Consider the following 23,168-nt stretch of genomic DNA (forward strand, 5'->3'; position numbering starts at 1 on the left):
TCCTCCCAGGCTTTTGTGAGCGAGGCCAGATAATTAAAACTTGTCTGCGGAGGCCCAGATCACAATGAGATGCTGGTTTGCCTTTGTTGCCTGCAAAGGTGGGCCTAGCTCAATAGAGTCTGCTCTGAGGCATATGCAAAAGATATTTTGATAAACCTGAGGAACAATACTGGTGTGTGCTCTCTAATTTCTATGGTTTTGCCTTCTGGAGTCTTAGAGAACCAGATTAAGATCTAAAGTATGCATTTTCATTGGCCTCAGAAGTAGAAGTTGAGTAGAGTTGTGTTTGAGAAGTTCAGAAGCTCTCACACAACTGTAATTTGTAGTAGGCTATTTATCCTTTATCCAAATAGAACAAAACTTAGGTATCAGCTGAGTGTGTTCAACCTGCTGACAGAGATATTTCACTAATTGTATTAAGAAAGGCTCTGGATGGCTGGTAATTTTGTTTGTTTGATTTTTCATTCCATGGAGGGAAATCTAGACATTTTGCACTGAGATAATTTTAACTCTCTTGACTCATTGTCAAAAGAGTACAAGAATTAAGCAGTATGAATAGGTAGGTCTTAAAAATGTGTGGTATATATAATACATATTCTATTACTACTGGTATAGAAGATAGTTTTAGCTGTTGTGTGAGTAATCATCTGTAGTTTAATAATTATGAGTTTTAAAACATGTGAATCTAGCATATGGTAAGCAGTAATAAATGACTAAAGTTTGAGAAACTGCAATTATTTCTCATTACCCTCAGGAAAAGTCCAGACTCCTTTCCATGAATTGTGAGCCCTGTAAGGTTAAGAGGATGGACTTTGGAACTGGCCAGACCTGGTTTCAAACTTGACTCTTGTTTATTAGCACCGAGACCTTGAGCAAGTTGCCCTTGTGTCCTCGTAAGGGAATGCTGGTTACAAAAGAATAGAAATTCAGCGGAACCAGTTCAAGTTAAAAAGGGAATCTTGTGAAAGTGAAGGGCAGAGAGCAGATCTGCTGTGTAAGTTTGTACAGTCTGTGCCCTCGACTGGCGGGCCCAGCCCGAGCTGGGACGGAAATCCAAGCTGTTCTCCACCGTGAGGAGGAAAAGGGGTCTTGATGCAGTTCTGTCTGAGGCATGAACAGAGGCCCTGCCAGGAAGGCCAGAGCAGAGCTGGACCTCATGGGAACTAGGAAATCCTTACCAAGGTCTCCAGGGTGCTCGTTCCTCACAGTCGCTCCTCTGCTCCTCTCTAAGTCTGCTCCATTCTCTGGGTCCCTCCAGGGACCCTTTTCTTTCCTTTTCCATGGTTTCTCACCGCTCTCCAATGCTGAAGTTCCTTGAGCCTTTGCCTTGTCAATGGGGGTTCTTTCAGTTCAGTACCGTTTAACTAGAATCTCTGGGTTCACATTGGAGAGAAAGGGGCAGAAGTCGGGGAGAGAGAGAGACAGAGGCTGTCTGGCCAAGTCCAGCCTCACCCCTCTCTAGTCAGATGTCCACTCAGTGGGGGAGAAGCCCATGGTGCTGAGGGGAGGGGGACAATCCTCTTCGAAGGATGCGTGAGCAGGGGGACGGAATCGGCATTCTAACAATTCTTTGCTAACCATCATTGCCCTTGCTGTGAAATGGGAATAAAAGACCTGGTTTGTAGAGCAAGTGAGGTAATTTGGTACTAATATATTAAGTACCTGTATTAGTTTCCTGAGGCTGCCATAAGCAATTACCACAAACAGGGGGATTTAAAACAAGAGAAATGTACTCTCTTACACTTGTGGAGATCAGAAGTCCAAAATTAAGGTGCCAGCAGGGCCGTGTGCTCGCAAAGGCTCTACGGGAGGATCCTTCCTGGCGTCTTCCAGCTTCCGGTGGCTCCAGGCTTCCTTGGCTCGTGGTGCATCACTCCAGTCTCTACCTGTCTTCACATGGCCTTTTCCCATCTGTCTCAAATCTCCCCATGCCTTTCTCTTAGGAGGACGGACGCTTGTCATAGGATTTAGGGCCCAGCTGGATAATCCAGGACAACTTATCTAAGATCCTTGACTTTATCACATCAACAAAACCCTTTTCCCAAACAAGGCAGCATTCATAGGTTCCAGGGATTTTGTGTTTACACCTCCTGGGTGCCATTTTTACTGGGGCCCAAGTGATAATGAAAGTCAGTACTCAGCAGGGCCAAGTGCTCTTCCTCATGTGTCATGTCCTTCAGAGAAGGGACAGCAACACCCTCCCCTCAGAGAGAAGGGGACAGTGTGGTTGGCGGTCAGCCACTGGATGAAGTGGATTCCTCTGCCTTGGAATCTTGGTTATTCTGTGACTCAAGGCAAAGAAGTCGAGTCTCTACTTCTTAGCAAGAAGGTCAAGTGTTTATAAGCAGTGGGAAGAACATAGTGTTTGGGGTCAGGCAGGTAAGAGGTCTCCATCTTGGCTTTCCTGTAACTAGTTGTTGTAATCAGTAACTTCTAACTAGTATGACCTTGGGCAAGTAAGTTACTCTCCCTAAACCTCCATTTTCTCATCTACCAAAAAAAAGGAGCTAGTAATAATTACCTTTACGTGTTATAAGGATTAGAGGAGGAAATACATGGAAAGTTCCTTAACAAAATCATGTTTCTCTTCTGCGCAAAGCTTCCAATGGTTTCCATCTGTCTTTGAGCAAAAGTCAAGTCCTTATAATGACTTGAAGGCCCTTCATCATTCGAACCTCTCTTACGTAAACTCCTACTCTCCTTTGCTCACTCATCACCTCCAGCTCTACTGTCTTCCTGCTGTTCCTCTGATACACGAGATACCCCCGCCTTAGGGCCTCTGCACTTGCCGTTTCTCTGCCCCAAAAGCTTCTCCTCTCAAATGATGGATGCACGACTCACTCCCTTCCTTTCTCTAAGGGCTTTACTCAGAAGTCTTCTCTTCGATAAAGTCTTTCTTGGCCACTTTATCTAAAATCACATGCTACCCGATTCCTACTCAGTATTTTCTGTCCCCTTCTTGATTTTTCCTTCTCATCCTCTCATCCCAGCTGACAATCTAATGGTATGTACTTGTTGACTCTCTGCCTGCTGGCATCTCCACGAAGGCAGCGATACTGCTGTTGTTCACTGCTATGTCCCCCGTGTCTAGAACAAGGTGTGGCACCGGGTAGCATGAGATAAAAATGTGGTGAGCTGATTTGAATGAATGATTGTTACCCTTGAATTTTAACTTCCCAGTCTGCAAAATGGAAACTACAGAGGACAGGCCAATGGTACCTGGGCTGTGATCTCCTAGAAGCAAAGGCGATTCTTGTTTGTGTTTGTATTTACACTGTCTGGCACCTGACCCAGCACCCAAGAGGCACTAGGTGAATGTTGAATAAATGAGCAAATAAGTACCAGTTTGTGACAGGAAAATAAACTGTCGTGAAAGTTTGTAAGAATAGTACACTGAAAATTAAGAACCTTACCCCATAATAGGAACATGTAGTATTTTGATATCAATCCTTTACAAAGCCACTCATGTATTCGTTTGGCAACTGTTTACATGTGCCTTCTATGCTCCAGATACCTGTGTAGGACCTGAGGCTATAAAGTCAAAGGGACAGGCCTGCCCCCTCCGAGTTGCTTGCCACACCGTGTGGGAGGTGGACGCACGCGTGAATGGCTAGTTTTAAAACAGTATAGTAGGGGAGGGTGCCCCGTCTGTAAGAACAGAGGTCTGTGGAACAAGTACAGGAAAAAGTGACCCCATCAGTTCGGGGGCACTGGGGAACCTCCTCAGAGGAAAGGACATTTGCAGGGAGTCTGAGAAAATGAGTGAGTTGGCCTGGAAAGACAGTGAGGAAATGGACTCCAGCCTCAGAGAATCCCATTTTCCACGGCCTAAGCCTGGTGGGAGAGTGTTTTATTGCTGTTGTCATCGTCACCTGAACAACAGCATTTATTGAGTCCACGTTACATTCCAGGGTTAAATGTGTTAAATGCCAAAGCTCTAAGCAGACGAATAACCTACCAGAAACATCTGTGCCATTTCTCCCCATACATCTTATGGGTAGGTAGACTAGATTTTATTATCCTTTCTAAGAAGTGAGAGACTTAAGGCTCTCATTCTCTTTGTGTTCTCTCTAAACCGGCATCTGAACAACCTAGTAAATAACCTAGTAAACTGAGAACTTATTTTTTGTTTACTTCACAAGCTGATTTACTTTCTTCCTGGCATTCATCATTATTAGGTATATATGAAGTCTGTCTGGAAAGTATCCGGCCACGTGCTGTAAAAAATAGAGACATTTACTGAAGAAGATGCAAGATACAAGAAACATTGTACATAGGATGGTGACACCTCAGTCCTCTTCACACAAGGCACCTTGGGACCGCATACAGTTGTCCCAGTCTCCATCACCTGCCCTGCCCCGTCTTATTTTCCTGAATCTCATCAACAGTCTGAAATCTCTTCCCTTTCAAAAGTGATTTTAGGTTTGGGGAAAGCCAGAATTTGTAAGGTACCAAATCTGGGCTGTAGCAGGGCTGAGTCACCTGGGTGATCTGATTTTTCACCAAAACCCTCTGCACAGGACGTGATGCATGAGCAGGCGCATTGTCGTGATGAAGCCGCCAGTCACCAGGTGCCCATAGTTGTGAACTTCCGCATCATCTAGATAGTTTCTGCAGAGGAATGTTCAAGCTTAATGCAAAATTTGATGCAGACTCGTTGCTCTACTCACTGTCATTTTGAATGTGACGGTCGCACAGTACACATGCTCACTCAATGGCTAGTATAGTGAAGTTATCATTGTTCACACATGTGCATTCTAGTCCACTCTCCTTGGCTGCCAGGTTACATTGATGTTGCTCAGACTGTTCTCATTATGTTAACAATGGTTGGACTTTTCCCAGACAGGTCTCGTGTGTGTGTGTGTGTGTGTGTGTACACATTTTATTTGGTATGTGGTATATATATATATTTGGCATATATATGGTATATATATGGTATATATATAGTATGTATATGTATATATATGCACACACCATATATATGTATCATTTCCTTTTGATATATAGTATATATTATATATATTTATATTTAAACACATCCATATATTCAAATTTGAGCACAATCTCTTACTACAAGGTGAGTTCCTTTACAGTAGGTACTTTGCTGTGTTCACTGCTGTGTCCCAAGCACACAAGAAGCCCTCCATAAATAATTGTTGAATAAAGAAAGGAAAGAAGGAACTGGTGGGGTTATTATGTAGAATCATCAGTTAAAAATGGTGGTCAAGTGCTTTCTGACGAACACAATTGTATCTGACTTCTCATTTTTCAGATGGCACAGTTTAACTGGGATCCAGAGACAGTGGGTTTTATCCATGGATCTTTTTTCTGGGGTTATATCGTGACACAAATTCCAGGTGGTTTCATTTCAAACAAGTTTGCTGCTAACAGGTAAGATGTATGTATATAACATGAGTGATCCATGGACCATAGCATGGCTTTGAACTTCTACCAAGTCTGCAGAGCTGGCTCTCAGTTTTGGGGTGCAGAATGAAAGATAGGAGCCATTCCAATAGATGTGATTCACAGATATCAGTCCCATGTGATGCTGTCCTTAAGAGTCTCTTTTTATTTCATCTAATTTATCTTGAAATTTTAAAAGATTGTATTTATTTATTTTTTGAGAGAGGGGAAGAGAAGAAGAAAGAGAGGGAAACATCAATGTGTGGTTGACATATTGCAAGACAGCTAGGGCTATCTTTTTAAAGTGATAATGTAGTAAAAAGAGCAATGGACTCTGAGTCAGGAGAAACAGTTTCTGGATCCTAAGTAACTCCCTTGGTGATCTCTACTGAGTCACCTTCCTTCCTGCTCTGGGCCTCAGTTTCCACACCTGTGAAATGAAGCATGGATTAGATTGGGTTTGAGCTCGTTTTGACCAGGGACATTCTGTGACCCTGTGTAAATATCATGCAGTACCATGCAAGTTTTGTCATGTCAGCAGTAGCGTCTGGCCTCTAGAATGCAAGATGTCTTTAATGTCCTTGAGATTCCATAGCAGGCGTTTGAGCCATTGAAAGTAGGCAGGACAGAATGAGGGGCCACAAGAAGCAGTGAGTTCTGTCACTCAAGGTATTCAAGCAAAAGAAGGTGGGCCCTTGGAGGAGAGGTAGGGTGTCCATGCTCTAGCAAAGGAGAGTGCTAAGTATTTCCAGGTCCCTCCAATTGTGTGTCCTGTGTGACTTTATGTCTGTGGATTTTGTGAAGTATGCATTTGATAAGCATTGTTTTTATTTTTTTTCAAAGAACATTTTTTTAAAGATTTCACTTATTTATTTTTAGAGAGGGGAAGGGAAAGACAAAGAAGGCAGCAGTGTGTGGTTGCCTCTTGTGCGCCCCCAACCTGGCCTGCAACCCAGGCATGACTGGGAATCAAACCGGCAACCTTTTGTTTCACAGCCCGTGCTCAATCCACTGAGCTACACCAGCCAGGGCCAGTGGGGTTTTTTCTGTTTGTTTGTTTTTAAATAAAGATTTTTATTTATTTATTTTTGGAGAGAGGGGGCGGGAGGGAGAAAGAGAGAGAGAAACATCAATGTGAGAGAGAAACACCGATCAGTTGCCTGTCCTACACTCCCTGTCCAGGCTGAACCAGCAACCCAGGCATGTGCCCTGGACAGGAATTGAACCTGTGACTTTTTGCTTTGCAGGATGATGCCCAACCAACTGGGCCACACTGGCCAGGGCTAAACCACTGTTTTTCAAATTGTAAAACTTGTCTTTAGATAGTAATAAAATCAAAATAATTATTTACCAATGAGCATTTTCTAAAAGAGAGAGATAAATAGAAGAGAAGATAATTAAATAGAATAAAAAATAGCTCATTACACATTTAAGTTTTGGTTTTTGAAACTTCTTTCAGTTACATTTGTGTGTATGAGGATGTATTGGGTTGCAATATAAAATATATTTTGTTCTATTGGTCAAGGTAAAAACAGTTTAAAAGTCACTACCATAAGATCTCAGTACATATGACTGTACTTATTTATGTTCTTATCTAATTTGTGTCCTGTGTTATTGTCACTTACCTATTATATTCTTTTTAAAAAGTGATAAAATTTTGGCTTCTGTGGTCTCTGGGGTTACTTCTTACACTTCTGTCCAAAAAAGAAATCATGCATAATTTCTCAGCCTGTGAACTGGGCTGAAGCATCATTAACGTGTGTGAGAAAGGAAGAAAATGCTGCCTGTGCTCTTTCCCCAGGACACGCTGGTCAAGGCAGGGAGGAGAAGGCAGGTGGCACGGGGCAGAGAGTTGGGGGCTGAGACAGGCACACAGTCTGTCTTGTGCGTGGCTGGTCCCAGGGCACAGCATGCTTCTCAGATGGTCTGTATCCCCTCCTGGTAAAGTGAGAGCAGAACCGTGAGGCAGGAGACACAACCCAAAAGTGCACAAGTCACAATGTAATAGTCAGAATTTGTCAGTTGGGTAGAACCAAGCAGAATGGTGGGTCTCCAGCAAGCTCACCTCATGCTGGTCAATCTCCAGTGTCAGGACCTCATCTGGGCAGGACATCCCTGTATTGCCAAAAACATGCCCATGATTGGTCCAGGCACTGGAGCTTGGAAGTCGAAGCAGCCCAGCAGTCTCGGATGGGACGCACCAGACTGTAACCCATCTATTTTTCATTCTGTTAATTTCCATAGTGATGTGCCATGAACTGTTAGGTTCGTTTCTGCTACTTAACTGAAGTGCCACACCCATGAACAGGCGTGCCCAATAACACAGTGTTTTGGTCCCTCAGGGTTTTTGGAGCCGCCATCTTCTTAACATCGACCTTGAACATGGTCATTCCTTCTGCAGCCAGAGTGCATTACAGCTGCGTCATGTGTGTCAGAATTCTGCAAGGTCTAGTGGAGGTAGGAGGTTCTTTCCTTAACTGTTTCTGACGTCACTGGAGACAGTGTGATCCTTTAGGAAATCCAGCTTCTGAAGAAGACTCCTTTTACTCAGTTTTCCTATCTTCCACCTTGTATGGTTGTGGTTAACTCTCTGGTTCTGACTACAGTTTTGAATACTTTATTTTAAAAACCACATGTAATTCCAAATTCAAACACAATAAAAGACCATTTCATAGAGTGCAGAATTTTAGCTGAAGAAGGAAAGATCTTGGAGATGATCTAATCTAATGCTTTTCATTTAATGATGAAACTGAAGCCCCAGACCTACAGTTCATATGGCAAGGGCTCTTCCCACTGAAAGAATTTAAATGACTTTATTAATAAATCTGTAGATTTTCAAGAGTATAGTCTTATGCTGAGATTTAACTTGGTAGCATAATACAGCCAGGGGACTTTGCCAACTACTCCCCTTTGCCAATGTGGTGCAAAAGTAGCTGAAGAAAGTATGTTAGCAAATCTTCATACCTATGTTCCAAACAATGTAAAAACACAGAACCTCATTGTAATCAATTATATCTTTGAGATCATGGGTTTCCTGTGCTAGTTACATTTTTTCTGAAGCATGGTAGCATACATATGTCACAATTACATTAAAAAGTGTAGGTTGTTATGGCACCTCAAATCCAACTCTGGCCTCACTAGAGTGATGTGTACCACATTTTTGAAAACACTGATATGGTGGAAAGAACATCGTATTGCAGCCATGAAGATTCGTCTAGTTACTCAATGGCTCTAAGCCTCAGGTTCTGTATCTTGAAATGAAAGGATGGACCAGCTGGTTGCGGAAGTCCCTTTCTATGGGGACATTCTGTATAAAATGAAATACAAAGGCCCTCTCCCCCACTTCCCCCCATGCTTACATTTGAAGTGACATTCCAGTTTGAGCATCTGTGCTGTCAGTCAAAATAGCATGCTATTTAGTATCTATAAACTGGGTGTTTTATTGTAGCCTGTGTTAAAGACTCAGGATCCGCATTTTAAACACAAACCAAAACTGGAGTCAAATCAAATAATCTATTTCCAACCATTTTGCCAGGGTGTGACCTACCCAGCCTGCCACGGGATGTGGAGTAAGTGGGCACCACCTTTGGAGAGAAGCCGACTGGCCACGACCTCTTTTTGTGGTAAGTGTATTAGAATCACAACAAGTTTCATTTAGGAATGCTTTCGGCTTCAAGTGAAGATCCCACTGCACAGAAGTCCGAAGGTGAGTGGTTGCTGGTGTTGCTTCTGCTGCCCAATGATCCATCAGGCCTACCTATGTTCTGACTTCCTGCTCCACGGTCCTGTGATAGCTTTTTCCTCTCATACTTGTTCCTCATGACCACATGATGGCTGTCACAGCTCCAGGCATCAAGTCCACATTTAAGGCAGGAAGAAGGGGGAATGGGTATCCTACACACATCTGTTCCATTTATTGGAAAAGTAGAAACTTTTCCAACCCCCCCCCCCCCAGCAGGCTTCCACTTATAGTTCCTTGGTCCTATGTGTGTCATATGCTTTACTTACCACAGAGAAGGCTAGGAAAGCAAGAGCCTAGTTTTTGCAGCATCATTAGGAGCAGCAGATAAAAAGGAAGGAGTTGGAAGTGGTAGTTGGATTATCCATCAAGTGATATTTGCCAGAGTCAAAAGCCAAAGAGAGAGAATCATTAAGCCCCCGCTCCTATTTTTTAGAGATAGAGAAACTGAGATTAAAATGTAAAGTTTAGTTTTATTGAACCGAAACTAAAGTTCAGTAACTTGGCCAAGTTCACATAGCTACCAAGTCATGGAGCTGGAGCTAGAGCACCTGAGTCTTGATTCAGAACTTGCCTCACTACTATTCACTTACTCGCTACTATGTATACATTGTCCTAGAGACCCTTTAACTAATTTTCACGATTACATTCCAGATAAAATGAAGTGGAGACCATTCACCTTACCCGACAGTGAAGTAGTGGCTCTTAAGTAGTGATGTGACTTTAATTTCTGGGTCTCCAGGCTTCACTTGCCAAGGTTGCCTCACTCTGAGCCATGCCTTTGGGGCTGCCCCTCCGTATCTCTGAGAGTAGTGTGCGTTCTGAAAGGCCTTCCTAGATGCCAATCAACAATTGAACAAGGACAGCACGTGCTCCCCCGTCCACACAGTTGTATAATATATTTTTAGGTTTTTTTTAGGGGGAAAGGGCTCAGGAAGACAGAAGTGACTTGGGCTGCACAAGTCACAACAAGGCCCGGCAGAAGTAGGTTCAGAACTTAGGTCTGTCTAGTTTTTCAAGCTAACGTGCATTCTCTAAGAGAAGCTAACCTGTGCTTCATTGCTAGAGGGAGAAATAAATTTCCTCTTTATTTCTGTGAATATTTTTATTTCTCCCTCCTTCTTTCTCTCTATCTTTTTAAAGCATCATCATCAGCCTTGGAATTCATGTGACAGAGTCACCAATGTGCCCAGTTTGTGCCTAGTTTGAAACTGCGTGCACAGCTGAGATGTCTCTACATCTTTAGCGTCTCTTGTCTTCAGAAACCACTTCTGTCCACTGTTTGCAGTTCAGGATCATCTCTACCCCCACTACTGACCTTACCAACTCTGGAAAAATATAAGATTTTACCCCAGCTGGTCTTCAGTATTGTCAGAGCCTTGACCTTAGTTTCCTTGGAGGGTTTATTTAAGGCATTTCATTTTGATTCACCAGCAAAACAAGCATGACTAATGCCACTCCCCATTCTTAGTGTCTTTATAGTCCTAAAAGGGTTGGTTTAAGAAATGGTTTGACTCTCCAGGGAAGCACCTGATCAAAGTCACAGGCTTCATTACCTTTCCCAGCTAAGGCGTGGCCTCGGTTTCAAAGAACAGCCAAGGGAAAATGCCATTAGAAGGAAACCCAAGCCTGAGGCTAATTGGTTCTTATATTTAATTGTTTCTTATATTGGAGTTGGGAGGGTATTTAGAAAACATCTAGTTATAGGCATTGTTTTATAGAGGAAAAAGAGGATGGGGGGAAATATAAATTTCACAATGAGTAAGGACAGAACTGGGGAGTCTCCCACCCCTCATTCAGCCATTCCCCACTCTTCATGCCATTCAAAAAGCATTTGAGGGCTTCCTCTGTCTGCTGTGGTGAACACACAGAGGGATGGAGGCAGTCAGCTCCCCTGGGCAATGTGGGTGAAGTGCCTTACTGGGGTGAACTCAGGGGCTGTGGGTGGGTGTGATAAGAGATTCCATGCAGACATGTCCTAAAGGAGGAGAAAGAATTTGTTGGATAGACAGGCAAGAAGGACAGTTTCAAGTTATAAAATTTCCTGCCAGAAAGAATGCTTCTTGCTGTGAGGAATTCTAGGGCATTTTTGAGTGGGGGAGGCAGGCCTGAAGTATTCAGTAGTTCAGCGTAAAGGCTTTGGATTCCTACAGACCTGGGTTCCTGTCACTCACACCTGTGCAACCTCAGACAAGTTACCTTGCCCCCTCCAGCCTTGGTTTCCTTCTTGCGAGATGGGGGTGACACTGGTACCCATGTCATCAGGTTGAAAAGAGGATGAAATAAAATCACAGGTCCAGGATACTCAGCGCAGTGCTGGGCACTCAGAAAGCATCCAGTGCATCTTAGTTGCCAGTTATCCCCAGCCCTCCCTGTCCTGGCCATTTCTCTGCCTCACCTGAACAGGAGCCTTCCGCCCCTCACTCCCGGGTGTTTGGCTTGGGGAAGAAGACCACCTTCTCCATACACACAATGGACCACCTTCTCTTTCTGGAATGTTCTGGAGTGCTTGCCTTATTGCTCTGAGGAAGTCTGAGGTTAAGAAAAAGTGCACTGTTGTTCTGCACATGACAGTAGCGGTAATAGTCGGTCTGTATGCAGCGCTAATTACAGCTACAGAACATCTTCACATACATGGGTTATTTGCTCCTCAGGTCGGCTGCCTGACACAGAGATTTCATCTCATCTTCTTCCTGAGGAACATGGTTTAGAGAGATTGAGAGACTTCCTCAGGTGTCATGACGTCCAAATTTGGGATTCCAGGTTGGGCCTGTCATAGCCAGTCAGGCCCAGCTTGGAAAGATGAGATTAATCCCCTTCTCTGAGGTCCCCAGACTCCAGCTGCCCAAAGGTCTTCCTTGACATTGCATTCTGGGAGACAAAATTGCCTTTTGCGGCTCACTTTTTCTGAAGCAAAAATTTTTTTCATTCACAGCCCAGAAGAAATTTCAGATAGCTATTTTTTTTTTTTTGGATTCAGTTAATATTTATTGGGAATTCGCTGGGCTCCTGTTTCTCCAGCAGACATTGCGGAGCTGCAGGAGACGGTGGCGGTGGCAGCCAGGTCACTACTGCCTGTGCCTTCCTTATCTTGTCTAGATGAGATAGACGGTCCCACACAGGTAAGTATTCACCAGGTTAAGTGTTTACAAAGTGAGGAGGTGGATGGTCATCCTGCCGGTCAGCTGTTTCCTGATTTAAAAAAAAAGTCAAGATTCTCAAAAGCATGATCCTTTACTAGTTTGAAGTGCCTCCTTTAAAGACGTAGGTGATAGTCCTCATCTGTGAGGTAGATCCATGTTTCTTTGCTTGCTGTCTTCAGCACCCAATATTGTGCCTGGTTGAATTTTTCAGACTTCTCTCAGCTTTTTCTCATCTTTTTATTACATTTTGTCATTAATTTCAAATTATTGTGCCTGAGCAATCTTTGTTGAATCCCTCCATGGTACGATTGAAGTTCAAGGGCATTCTACTGACTTTTCTCTCCTGGAAGCCCTATTTTAAGGCACGCTGGGAGTTTGCCTGTTCCTCTGCTCAGAGGCATTCTGGCTCCTGCCCAGTTTGATTGGACCTCAACCCAACCACGTGAACTCCGAATGGGTAGGAAGGGCTTGCATGACGAGTGGTAAGCATCCCTCAATCGTTTCTTGTCCTAGGTTCCTATGCGGGGGCAGTGATCGCCATGCCCCTGGCGGGGGTGCTGGTGCAGTACATTGGCTGGGCCTCCGTCTTTTATATTTACGGTGAGTGATTTGACTTCATAAGTTCCCATGGGTGACTCATAGAGGTGGTATTTTACTGTACAATGGGATAGGCTAAGAGTTTCCTATATGAAAATAGAGATTACTAACCCAAGTTTATCATATGAAAAGAATCCTTATTTATACATGATTCATTTAACATTTATATTAAAATTGAGTTTCTTAATAAGCAGAACATTATCTTTCTTCAAATAGCAGTTAACTACAACAAAATACTTTTTCCTAGCTGAACATAGTACTGTTTGGGAATATTTTAACAATTAAAAAATTTAGAGATGGAAGAAAATGGGACCATTTCATCAAGCCCTTTGTTTTTTAACTGCAGGTATGTTTGGCATCATTTGGTACATGTTTTGGCTGTTGCAGGCCTATGAGTGCCCGGCAGCTCATCCAACGATATCCGATGAGGAGAGGACCTATATAGAGACAAGTATAGGGGAAGGAGCCAACTTGGTTAGTCTAAGCGTAAGTATCCGTGGAGAGATAAAGATGAAGACTTGCCTGTCTCTTCCCTATAAGAATTTCTCTTAGTGAGTGCGTTGTCCGAGTGCATTGTCCTCTTAAGAAAAATAACACCTGAACTGATGGTTGCCAGATGGGAAAGGGGGTGAGGGGCTGGGTGGAAAATGGGAAAACATTAAGAAGTACAAGTTGGTAGTTACAAAATAGTCACAGGGATATAAAGTACAGCACAGGGAATATAGTCAATAATAGTGTAATAAGTATGTGTGGCGCCAGGTGGGTATCAGACTTAGAGGGGGAACCACTTTGCAAATTATATAAACATCTAACCACTACACTGAACACCTGAAACTAATATAAAATAATATTGAATATCAACTGTAATGGACAAGTAAAAGAAAATGACATGTCAATGTATTCACTAAAAATCCCTTCATATTTTTACTCTCTAGAAATTTAATACCCCGTGGAAAAGATTTTTCACATCACTGCCGGTTTATGCAATCATTGTAGCAAATTTTTGCAGAAGCTGGACCTTTTATTTGCTTTTAATAAGTCAGCCTGCTTATTTTGAAGAGGTCTTCGGATTTGCAATAAGTAAGGTAAACACATAGATGCTTCAGATGTTCTCGAACTTTAAAATCTCTTGCTTCTACTGAGAAAAATCTTTGCAGGTTAAAATAAGTTTCTGCTTGTAATTTATAATCCTGGAGGTCAGACAAGTCATACATTCTGTGCATAGTATACATAGTTCTTTAATTTCTCCTTAGTAAGGATCAGGGCTGTGGTAAGCTGTTTTTTAAAGATTTATGTTCAATACGACTTCAACGTGTTTTTTGAAGCTAACTCAAGGATGGCATATTAGATAAGGATAAAAAGATTTAACAGTGAGAGGGGTTATTTTTCTTCTATAAGTTACTCAGTGAATAGCAGTAAGAACCTTAAAGCTTATTTGGCAGATCATCCCTGTCTCCATCCCTGCCTTGTGTGGGCGCCCTTTTCAGTGTTCCCCAGCCATTGTCATTAGGTTGCCTGTGTTTCAGGGAGGGAGGGTGGGTGTGAAATGTGAAAGTGAAACCATCACCATGAAAGAGTTAAGCCTCCTTCTCCAAGGGATGAGCGACAGCCTGGCAGAGGTAGATGCCTGCAGAGCTGTAGGGACCAGGGTGCAAAGTGACCAGGGGAGAGCAGGGTACAAAGTGACCAGGGGAGCGCTAACACAGTCAAGTGATAGTAGGTTCCGCCAATGACCAGTCACCTTGTGCTGAGGGTTTGACTACCATGAACCAGGCCTTATGCTGGGTGCTGGGGCCTCTGTGATGAATGAAAGTCATCTCCGCCCTTCAGGGGTTTCCAATCTGGTGGAGGAGACAAGTAGGTCTATCCTTAAAATCATTTACTTATTCATTGTTTATTTATTACAAAATTCGGGCCTACTGGAGTCCCACATAATTAGATGATTAAATCTGGTGGTGATGGTGGTGGGCAGTGTAGCTTGGAGGGCGCAGGGAATTAGGACAGCTCATGTCCCAGCAACAGCAAAAAATAGCTCTTTGTTTCTCTTCATCCAGGTGGGTCTCCTGTCGGCACTGCCACACATGGTCATGACCATCATCGTACCTATTGGAGGACAACTGGCTGATTATTTAAGAAGCAGAAAAATTTTGACCACAACTGCTGTCAGAAAAATCATGAACTGTGGAGGTACCGTGGATTTCATAGGTGGTTTAGAGCAGCTTTTATAGAAAGAGATGAAACTGAACTGCAGAGCGTATTTTGGAGGTTATGTCCAATCACTGGAAAGGGTATTAAAAGCCCCTAAGTCTGTCCCCTGGCAGATACTTGAATGTCCTCCACATGCCTGCCAGGCGGTCACCCAGCCTGTCTTTGTGCAACCTGCGGTATGACAACTTAGCTGGTAAATCAATATGCACCTGCAACCGCTAAAGGCTTCTTTCACCTGCTGTTAAGCTAAAGCAACAGGATTTCCTGTTAGAAATCTGTTTATTATTTATCTTTCCCATACATTTTCCACATACAGAATCCTTTGCTTATGTAGTTCATTCCCTTATCTCTGCCTTCCCTTTCTCCATGTACCCGTTTTAGTAAGAAACATAAGAAAAACAGTTTCTCTGAATGGTCTTCTTTCCTCCCAATGTATTCTCGGGCACGGAGTGCACACACACACTGCATCCTCTTTCCTGCTTTCTTTAGTCCCTGCTTTATGTTTCATTTTGCAAAGACAAAGTAGAATTTGGGTGATTTTCCAGACGAGGTAGGTAAAGGTAGTCATGAACCCCTACAATGTTTGTGACTGTTCACCTTTTTGAAACTCTACATTGTCTCATTATTTCTTGTCGTACTTTAAAAATTAGGACTTACTGAATGCTTTCCATGCCAGCCATGAAGCTAAGTTCTTTACACATATCATCTTATTTACCTCATAACCACCCTGTGGAGCAAGTGGGATTATTAAGCCCAGCTGCAGTGAAGAACCTAGGGTATGACAGGGTGACTGGCTCAAGTGGCAGATCATAAACAAAATCCTGGAAAAGGCAAGAACAGATTTTCCCCTGTCTTTTATATTTTGGCATAATGGACAGCTGGGGCCTGATCTTGGGAGACCTCGTAGATGTACGCAGGGCTTGGGTCTCATTTGAAGTGCAGTTGGGAAGCAAAGGGTTAAAGCAGGAAAAGGGACACGGTCTGATTTACACGTTCAAATCTGTATAACTGAATATATAACACCAGAGTAAAAAAAGGGGACCAGCTAAGAAACTATTTCAGTTTTTCTGTCAAGAGAAGATGGTGACTTAAACTGAAGTAGTATCAGTGGAAGTAGAGAGAGGTGGACAGATTTCTAAGTTCTCCAAGCCTAACTTTCTTCTTCTTTAAAATCTGAATAATAATATTTACCTCAGATGATCGTTATCAAGGTTAAGCGAGACAACATAGACATGCATCTAGCATGGTCCTACGTATGTTAGTGCCCCTCCTCCTGTGTTCAAAACACTGGCAAAACAGAAGATTTCCAAAGGAGACATTCAATAAATATCTGCTATTCGATTGTATTTCCCACGGCCAAAAGTATGCGCCCTCTAAACCTGGAACTTGAAAGAGAATTCTGGATCAAACTAGACCTGCACAACCCCTTCTAAAGACAAATGCCTGTCGACTCTAAATCTACTTTTATAGGAATGTCTTGTTCATATTTAATTTTGCTCCAATCACCTTGGCCACTGTTTCTCCATACACGGAAATGTCGGTGTTTGCTGCTGTTGCTGAGAACTCTCAAAATTTAGTCCTACCAGAGTGCCTGTTGAGAGTAATCTCCTTCCCCTCCCCCTCGCCCTGCCTCTTCTTCCTCTTCTCAGGAACTAGAATGCATATATAGAATCTCACCAGCCTCAATTTGATCTTTAAAAGAAACACAAACAAAAAAACCCCTCTTCACATGTCTTTTCATGTCATTTTATATTTTGATGTAACAGAAACAGTGAGCTCTACATAGAAAATTTAAAAAGCAAAACAAAACAGAACACTGTCCCTCTTTGCTTAACTGCAGAGATGCTAGACGAGAGAGAAGTACATGAAGGTAGAGTTCTGTGCCGTCGCGGACTGAGCCAGATTGATATGGACGTGATGAAGCACTTGCATGATTGTCTAGAGAATTTTATTTGGTTTTGTATTTCCTAAGAAGACATATATACGACACTTTTTATCGGAGAAAGATCACATACTTCTTGTAGTCAGTCACCTTCTCTTTCTGTGAGCAAGAGATATTTGCTGCTAGAATCATTTAAAGCAAAGAGATCCCCTTAAGACATGATGCTCTAGTCTGGTTTATTTTGAGTCTGGGTGCATTTCCAAGGTCCTCAAAGACAGTTGTAAAATCCTCGTACCTCCCTCTGGAGTCATGTAAAGTGTGACTAAGGTCAAAAATTCTAGTCTGGCTGAATCAGTCGTCTGTGTGACTTCAGGTTGTTTCAATATGAAATAAAAACATTTCTCAGGCATTTAAATCCTATTTTTTCCCCTTTTTAGCTTTGAATGGGTTCATTTTCAAGAGTCTCTTGATTACTCCTGAAGTTCATACTCTACCCTTCAGCTCCTGAAACATATGGTCCTATTTCTAGCATTTTCACTGTAGACAATGACCATTTAGGCCCTTACATTCTTTTGTTTTCCTTTGGAAATCTACTTTTTAGCAAAGATCTCTTTTTTCTTTTTCTTGTAGATGAGTCAGTGTATCACTTGCAAGTTTTATTCTTCACAGAATGTCTTTGTTAACTTTCTGGTACAACCTTTGTTGAGAACATTGAGATAAAAGAAGCTTCGTCCATGTGCCTTGTTATTCAAGACAGGCCATATATGAAACATGTATAGTGAGTACATAAAACACTAGAATTTTGCCCTATGTGTAAATTAAGTTGCTGAAACAAAATGAATGGCAATGATTTGGTAGCAATGGTATCGAGCCCACAGTTTAAGGAACACCTCTGGTTGATTTTATTGATCCTCTTTAGAGGTCCATTGAAAACAATTATTGCTGCTTGCTCTGTTTCTATGATAGTTTTGAGGAAATGAACTCAGAAAGGTAGGCAACTTACCAAGGCTTACAAAAAGTGCTTGTATTTCAACTTAATTACTTTGATTCTCCTTTTTTCCCCTTAGCATTAGTTCATCTGTGGAGTGTTCACTGCATGTTAGCCAGGCTCTGTACTGTGCACATGGTACCTCCCCTGGGAAATAGCACAGCTTAGTGGGGGAGCAGAAACACAAGTGACAAATTACAAGGCAACGTTGAAAAGTTCTGTAAGATAAGTGAAAAGGAAGGGATGTCAGCTTCACTGGTGGGTGAGTCCAGGGTTGTCAGAAAAGCTTCCTAGAGGAAGTAGTACTTGAATTGGACTTTCAAGGATAAGATTTCTCCAGAAAAAGAACAATAGCAGTGGGAGAGGAGTATTCCAGGTGAAGGAAGAGCCTGTGAAAATACATACAGGCATCAAACAGCGCCGTGATGAAGAAATAGCTAAGAGCCCTGTGTGACTATGGCATAGGGCTGTCTGTGGGCTAGCTAGTGAGTGGGGATGGGAGGGCTGGCAGAAGATGAAACAAGAACAGCAGGAGGGACTTGTTATATAACATTATACTACTAATGTGGAAGCCTTGACACAAGTTTTAAGCAAAGGGACAGCTAACTAGACTTGTGGTTTAGGAAGATAGTGATGTGGGGCACGGAGCAGAGGAAGAAGACATGGGAAGACCAGGGAAGAGGCTATTGAAGTTGTCCAGGCGAGAGAGGTCGTGGGACCCGGAGCTTGGACGGCGGCAGAGGAGGACAGAGCAAGCTGGTTTTGCCAGCTATTTCTGAGGCTGAACCCACAGGTTCTTAGCTAAACACCAACAAAGGGGGAGATTTTGAGATTTCTGTGTTGGGGTTTCAGTTTCCGCTTGCTGAGCTGTGCCCATGTACCAGGGACAACACTCAATACCTTAAGTACCCGATTTCATTTCATCTTCCAGAGTGCCCTGTAGCATTGTGTGATTAGCTCTATTCTGGGGATGAGGAATCTAAGAGGTGAAGTGAATTGTCCAGAGTCACACAATGAGTGATTCTGAGGTGGAATCTGAACGCAGGCCTGTCTGACTCTAAAGTCTGGGTTCTGAACACAGGTGGATAGATTAATGTAGAGAAGAAGAAAGAGCATGGTGGTGGTGATTTGCCTTGTTTATGAGTAAAAAACAGGAGAACAGAGACTTGATTTGAGCGTGTTGTCTTTGAGGTACCTACAGGACAGGCGTGCAGAGACTTCTGGAATCAGCGGTGGTCTTCAGAATGACGCATCCTTGTCTTCCATTTCTAGGGCACTTTATACCTGGAAATGGTACTTACATCACCATCTGTCTGCTGTTGGCTGAACGCGTATGTGTGTGTATGGGTTTTGTTTTATTTTTGTTTGTGAGAGGAGCATCTTTAGAATTTCCTCATCTTTTTTTGTTGTGGAAGAGTCACTCATTCTGAATAAAAGGAACAGAAAGTACTTTTATCCTGATGCATTTTCCATGAAAATATGCCATAGCTTTTATTTTTTTTTATTGTTGTTCAAGTAGAGTTGTCTCCATTTTCCTCCCACCCACCATCACCTCCCACCCTCAATCCTACCCCCCTAATATGCCATAGCTTTTAGACGGACACCTGAGAGCTTGGCGAACTTCTGAAAGGGAAGAATTTTGCTCTGTGCTTTTGCTTCAGATATTCATTACAGCTTTCTAGTCACTTTCAGCAATCAATATTAGAGTATCGTCACTTTATTTTTTTGTGAGAGGCCATAACATGTAAATGAAAGGGACTCATTGGCAATATAAAGGAGTTTTAGCATTTAGAAATGGCAGGGGCAACTATCTGAGAAGCAACTGATAATAAACATCCCTCACCCCGGGCCTTCATTGGAATCTCTTTGGACTACTTGGTGTTCAAGGTGCACCAGATAATGTCAGAGGGCTCACAGGCCACCGGGGTCATGGTAGCATACACAGTCATGTAGTCAAAACCACCCAGGTAGTACTGTAAGCACTGGGCCAGAAAGTATGTACTGAAAATTAGGTCCATGGAGATATTAATAGATTCTCATTTAAGAAATTCATGAACTTGGGCTGACTGACATGACATGACATTTTTTTCCTTTGCTGTTTCCGTTCGCAGGTTTTGGCATGGAGGCGACCTTACTCCTGGTGGTTGGCTTTTCCCATACCAAAGGGGTGGCTATCTCCTTTCTGGTGCTTGCTGTAGGATTTAGTGGCTTCGCTATTTCAGGTAAAGTGTCTTCTAGGTTTCCGAATGTTTTCTGTAGGTCCAGCGAGTTTGAGGAGGAAGAAAGGAAAAATATACTGGATCACCTTCATCGAGTAGGCGGGCCCTTCCTAAGGAGCAGAAGGCACTGGCTAAAGAATTTCATCTAGTGGGGGATGACTTTGTAAGTTCACTGAGGGCTGGGCTTAGGAGCCCAGTCAAGCTGGAATTGCCTCTCATTTCTCCATCACCATCTGTCTGTGAAAATATGTCATAGCTTTTATTTTTTTTATTGTTGTTCAAGTACGGTTGTCTCCATTTTCCTACCCACCCACCACTACCTCCCACCCTCAGTCCTACCTCCCTAACATGCCATAGCTTTTAGACGGACACCCGAGAGCTGGTAAGAGACACAAAGTGTCAGCGACCCCCCTCCTTGACGCATCTCTGACTAGAGAACTGCTAATATTAGCTCATTTGACATCTAGTCATGGAATCAGAAATTTTTTGGACTGGAAAGCTTCTCTAGATTTTGTCTACTCTGTGGCCTTCCTTTTCCAAACAAGGGAATGCAGGTGCAGAGAGGGGAAGTGACTCTCTGAAACAGGTTAGGACAGGTAGTAAGAATAATAATAGTGATGGCGAGCGCTAGCCTTGATCGAGCGCACTCTGTCGGACCGTTCAAAGCCCTGTGTATGTATTAACCCCTCTGGCTCTCGCGGCTCCCCTAGGGGCCGCCAGCGTCCCCGTTGTACAGGAGCAGAACGCAGTCTGCTGTGAGAGGTCAGGGTGCTGTCGTGTCGTGTCTTACTGGCTTCAGAAGCTCCCCGTGCAAAACCGGGTGGAAAAGGAAAATTCAGTTGTTCTCCTGCCTTTAAAACATGCTGTAATACTAAAAATGATAACTTACAGAACACTTTACATAAAGTAAGCCTGTCTTATGACAATGGGAAGCAAATAGTGATAGCACTATTTTGTCCATGAGAAACTCAGAAAAATTGGGTACTCTCCTATGGTCACGCAGCTGGTGGCAAAGGAAGACTTAAAGGGCAGTTCTGCCTGGCTCCAGGCCTGTGCCCTCCCCATCTTTCCAGGCTGCTGAGAAAAATCAGAGTGGTAACGTTCCAGAACAAAAAGTATAGAATCTCTGGTTTAAACCACCCTGAAATAGGGGCTGCATCTTACCAAGATAGACAGATCTGGTGCATAGTTACATTAGGAAAAAATGTCTACTTTGAAAGGAGCTTGCAGCTGAGAACTTGAGTATGGAGGTACACAGATCTGGGTTTGAGACCTCTCTTTACTGGTTACTATTTATGAAAGAAAAAACTGCAAAGTTATTGAATCCTCAAGCCTCAATTTCTTCTAGTAGAGATTGGAGAGACGGAAAGGCCACCTCCTAGGGCTGTGGGGAGATCTCAATGAACTGAGGTAATTCATGCATTTTTCACTCACACTTCCCACAAGTCAAGCACTGGTCTTGGCACGGGGGATATTGCTTTGAAAAAAATAAAAGATTCTGTCCTTATAAAGTCCACCTTCTAGTGGAAATAAAGCTTTTGAAGCTCTTAGCCCAGTGTGAGAGGCATAACAAAGTTAATAACTATTCACTCTTATCGTTCAATTATTATTGACTATGGCCTGGTCCTTCTAACACTTAAGTGTACATACAAATCACCCTAGGATCTTGCAAAATGCAGATTCTGATTCAGCATGTCCAGGTGGGGCCTCAGATTCTGCATTTATAATAAGCTCGTCAGCAAAGCTGCTGCTGCTACTCAGTGGTCCACACTTCCAGTAGTAGAAACAGAACAATCATGGCTGTTTCCAGTAGGATGTTGCAGAATACCTTCCCTGTAGCCCTGTGATGTAAGAGAGATTCACATCCTGTTCACAGAGATACTGGAATGTTCGGGTTCATATTGCTCCCAGATGGCCAACGAAGCCACAGTCAGAGGGAGTGAAACCCAATACTCCAAATCACAGCAGCTGCCCGTTTATTTTTTAGCACTTACTCCGAGCTAGCCACTTTTTGGACATGGTCTCATTCAATCCCTGTAGCAAGCCTGCAAGAAGGGTATTGTTATGTCCACTTGGCCAGTGAGGACCCTGGGGCTTGGAAAGGTGTCTTAATTTGCCCAGGTAAGTGAAGTGACTGGGACTGAAGACAGTTTGTCTGACCTGACAGTGACACGATGGGAGGGACTATGGCCACACGGGCAAGAGCTCCTCAGGTTCTGCTGTCTGCCAGCTTCCTGAGGAGTTGATAGGGATGCCGAGGAAGATGGGTGCAACTTAGGAACCGATTGTAGACAGTCCGAAGATGGATGCAACTTAGGAACCGATTGTAGACAATCTGTCTGCAAAGAGTGTTGAAACTGGTGACATCGAAAGATACAAGGAATGGGTGGGGCCTGCTTTGAGAAATATCTGGTGTAGAGAAGGCAGACTTCTCCCAGCTTGTATACAAGGAATATTTTTTTATCTGCTACAAAAAATGTCTATTGATATCTCAGTTTCTCAGTGATTTCCCCCCCTGAATACCAGGATTGTGCAGCAAGAAACCTAAATGGCTTTTCTCGCATTATCTTCAGCTGAACTCTGGTGCCTGGGCTTTGTTTTGTATCAGAATACAATACTCGATAGTCTTATTAATTGCTTCTTATCTCTGGGTTCTTTTCTAATAAAGTCTTTATTACATTGAAATCAACAGTAAGATTAATTAATTTGCAGCTGTTTCCTAATATTTCTAATTATTCTAATATATTAGAGTTATATATTAGAATAATTAGAAATATTAGAGATAATGATATTTCTAATGTGTTCTAATTGTCTGCCACTTTGATGTGAAAGAGACAGCATGTTTAGTAGAAAAAATGTTTTTCTCAAAATTTTTCCTGAATGGAGGTAGGAAAAATCAATCAGCCAATGTGCCACATTAGAAAAAAAATTTAAATCTTATTTTCAGGTTCTTTGCACAGAATAGAGAATTAAAAAGCAAACGAGCAAA

General features: G+C 42.8%; 1 protein-coding gene across 1 annotated transcript in view; it reads left to right on the forward strand.

Moving 5' to 3' along the window:
- Positions 1-23,168, forward strand: part of SLC17A8 (solute carrier family 17 member 8) — a 41,820-nt gene that overhangs the window by 13,043 nt on the left and 5,609 nt on the right. Inside the window, exons 3-10 of the mRNA XM_024579375.3 lie at positions 5,273-5,391; positions 7,746-7,860; positions 8,939-9,026; positions 12,799-12,885; positions 13,229-13,368; positions 13,818-13,967; positions 14,937-15,069; positions 20,072-20,182. Of these exons, the coding sequence (XP_024435143.2) occupies positions 5,273-5,391; positions 7,746-7,860; positions 8,939-9,026; positions 12,799-12,885; positions 13,229-13,368; positions 13,818-13,967; positions 14,937-15,069; positions 20,072-20,182 (943 nt within the window). The remainder of the gene's footprint in view (positions 1-5,272; positions 5,392-7,745; positions 7,861-8,938; positions 9,027-12,798; positions 12,886-13,228; positions 13,369-13,817; positions 13,968-14,936; positions 15,070-20,071; positions 20,183-23,168) is intronic.

Source organism: Desmodus rotundus, chromosome 3 (genome assembly GCF_022682495.2).
Source record: "Desmodus rotundus isolate HL8 chromosome 3, HLdesRot8A.1, whole genome shotgun sequence".
Lineage (NCBI taxonomy): Eukaryota > Metazoa > Chordata > Mammalia > Chiroptera > Phyllostomidae > Desmodus > Desmodus rotundus.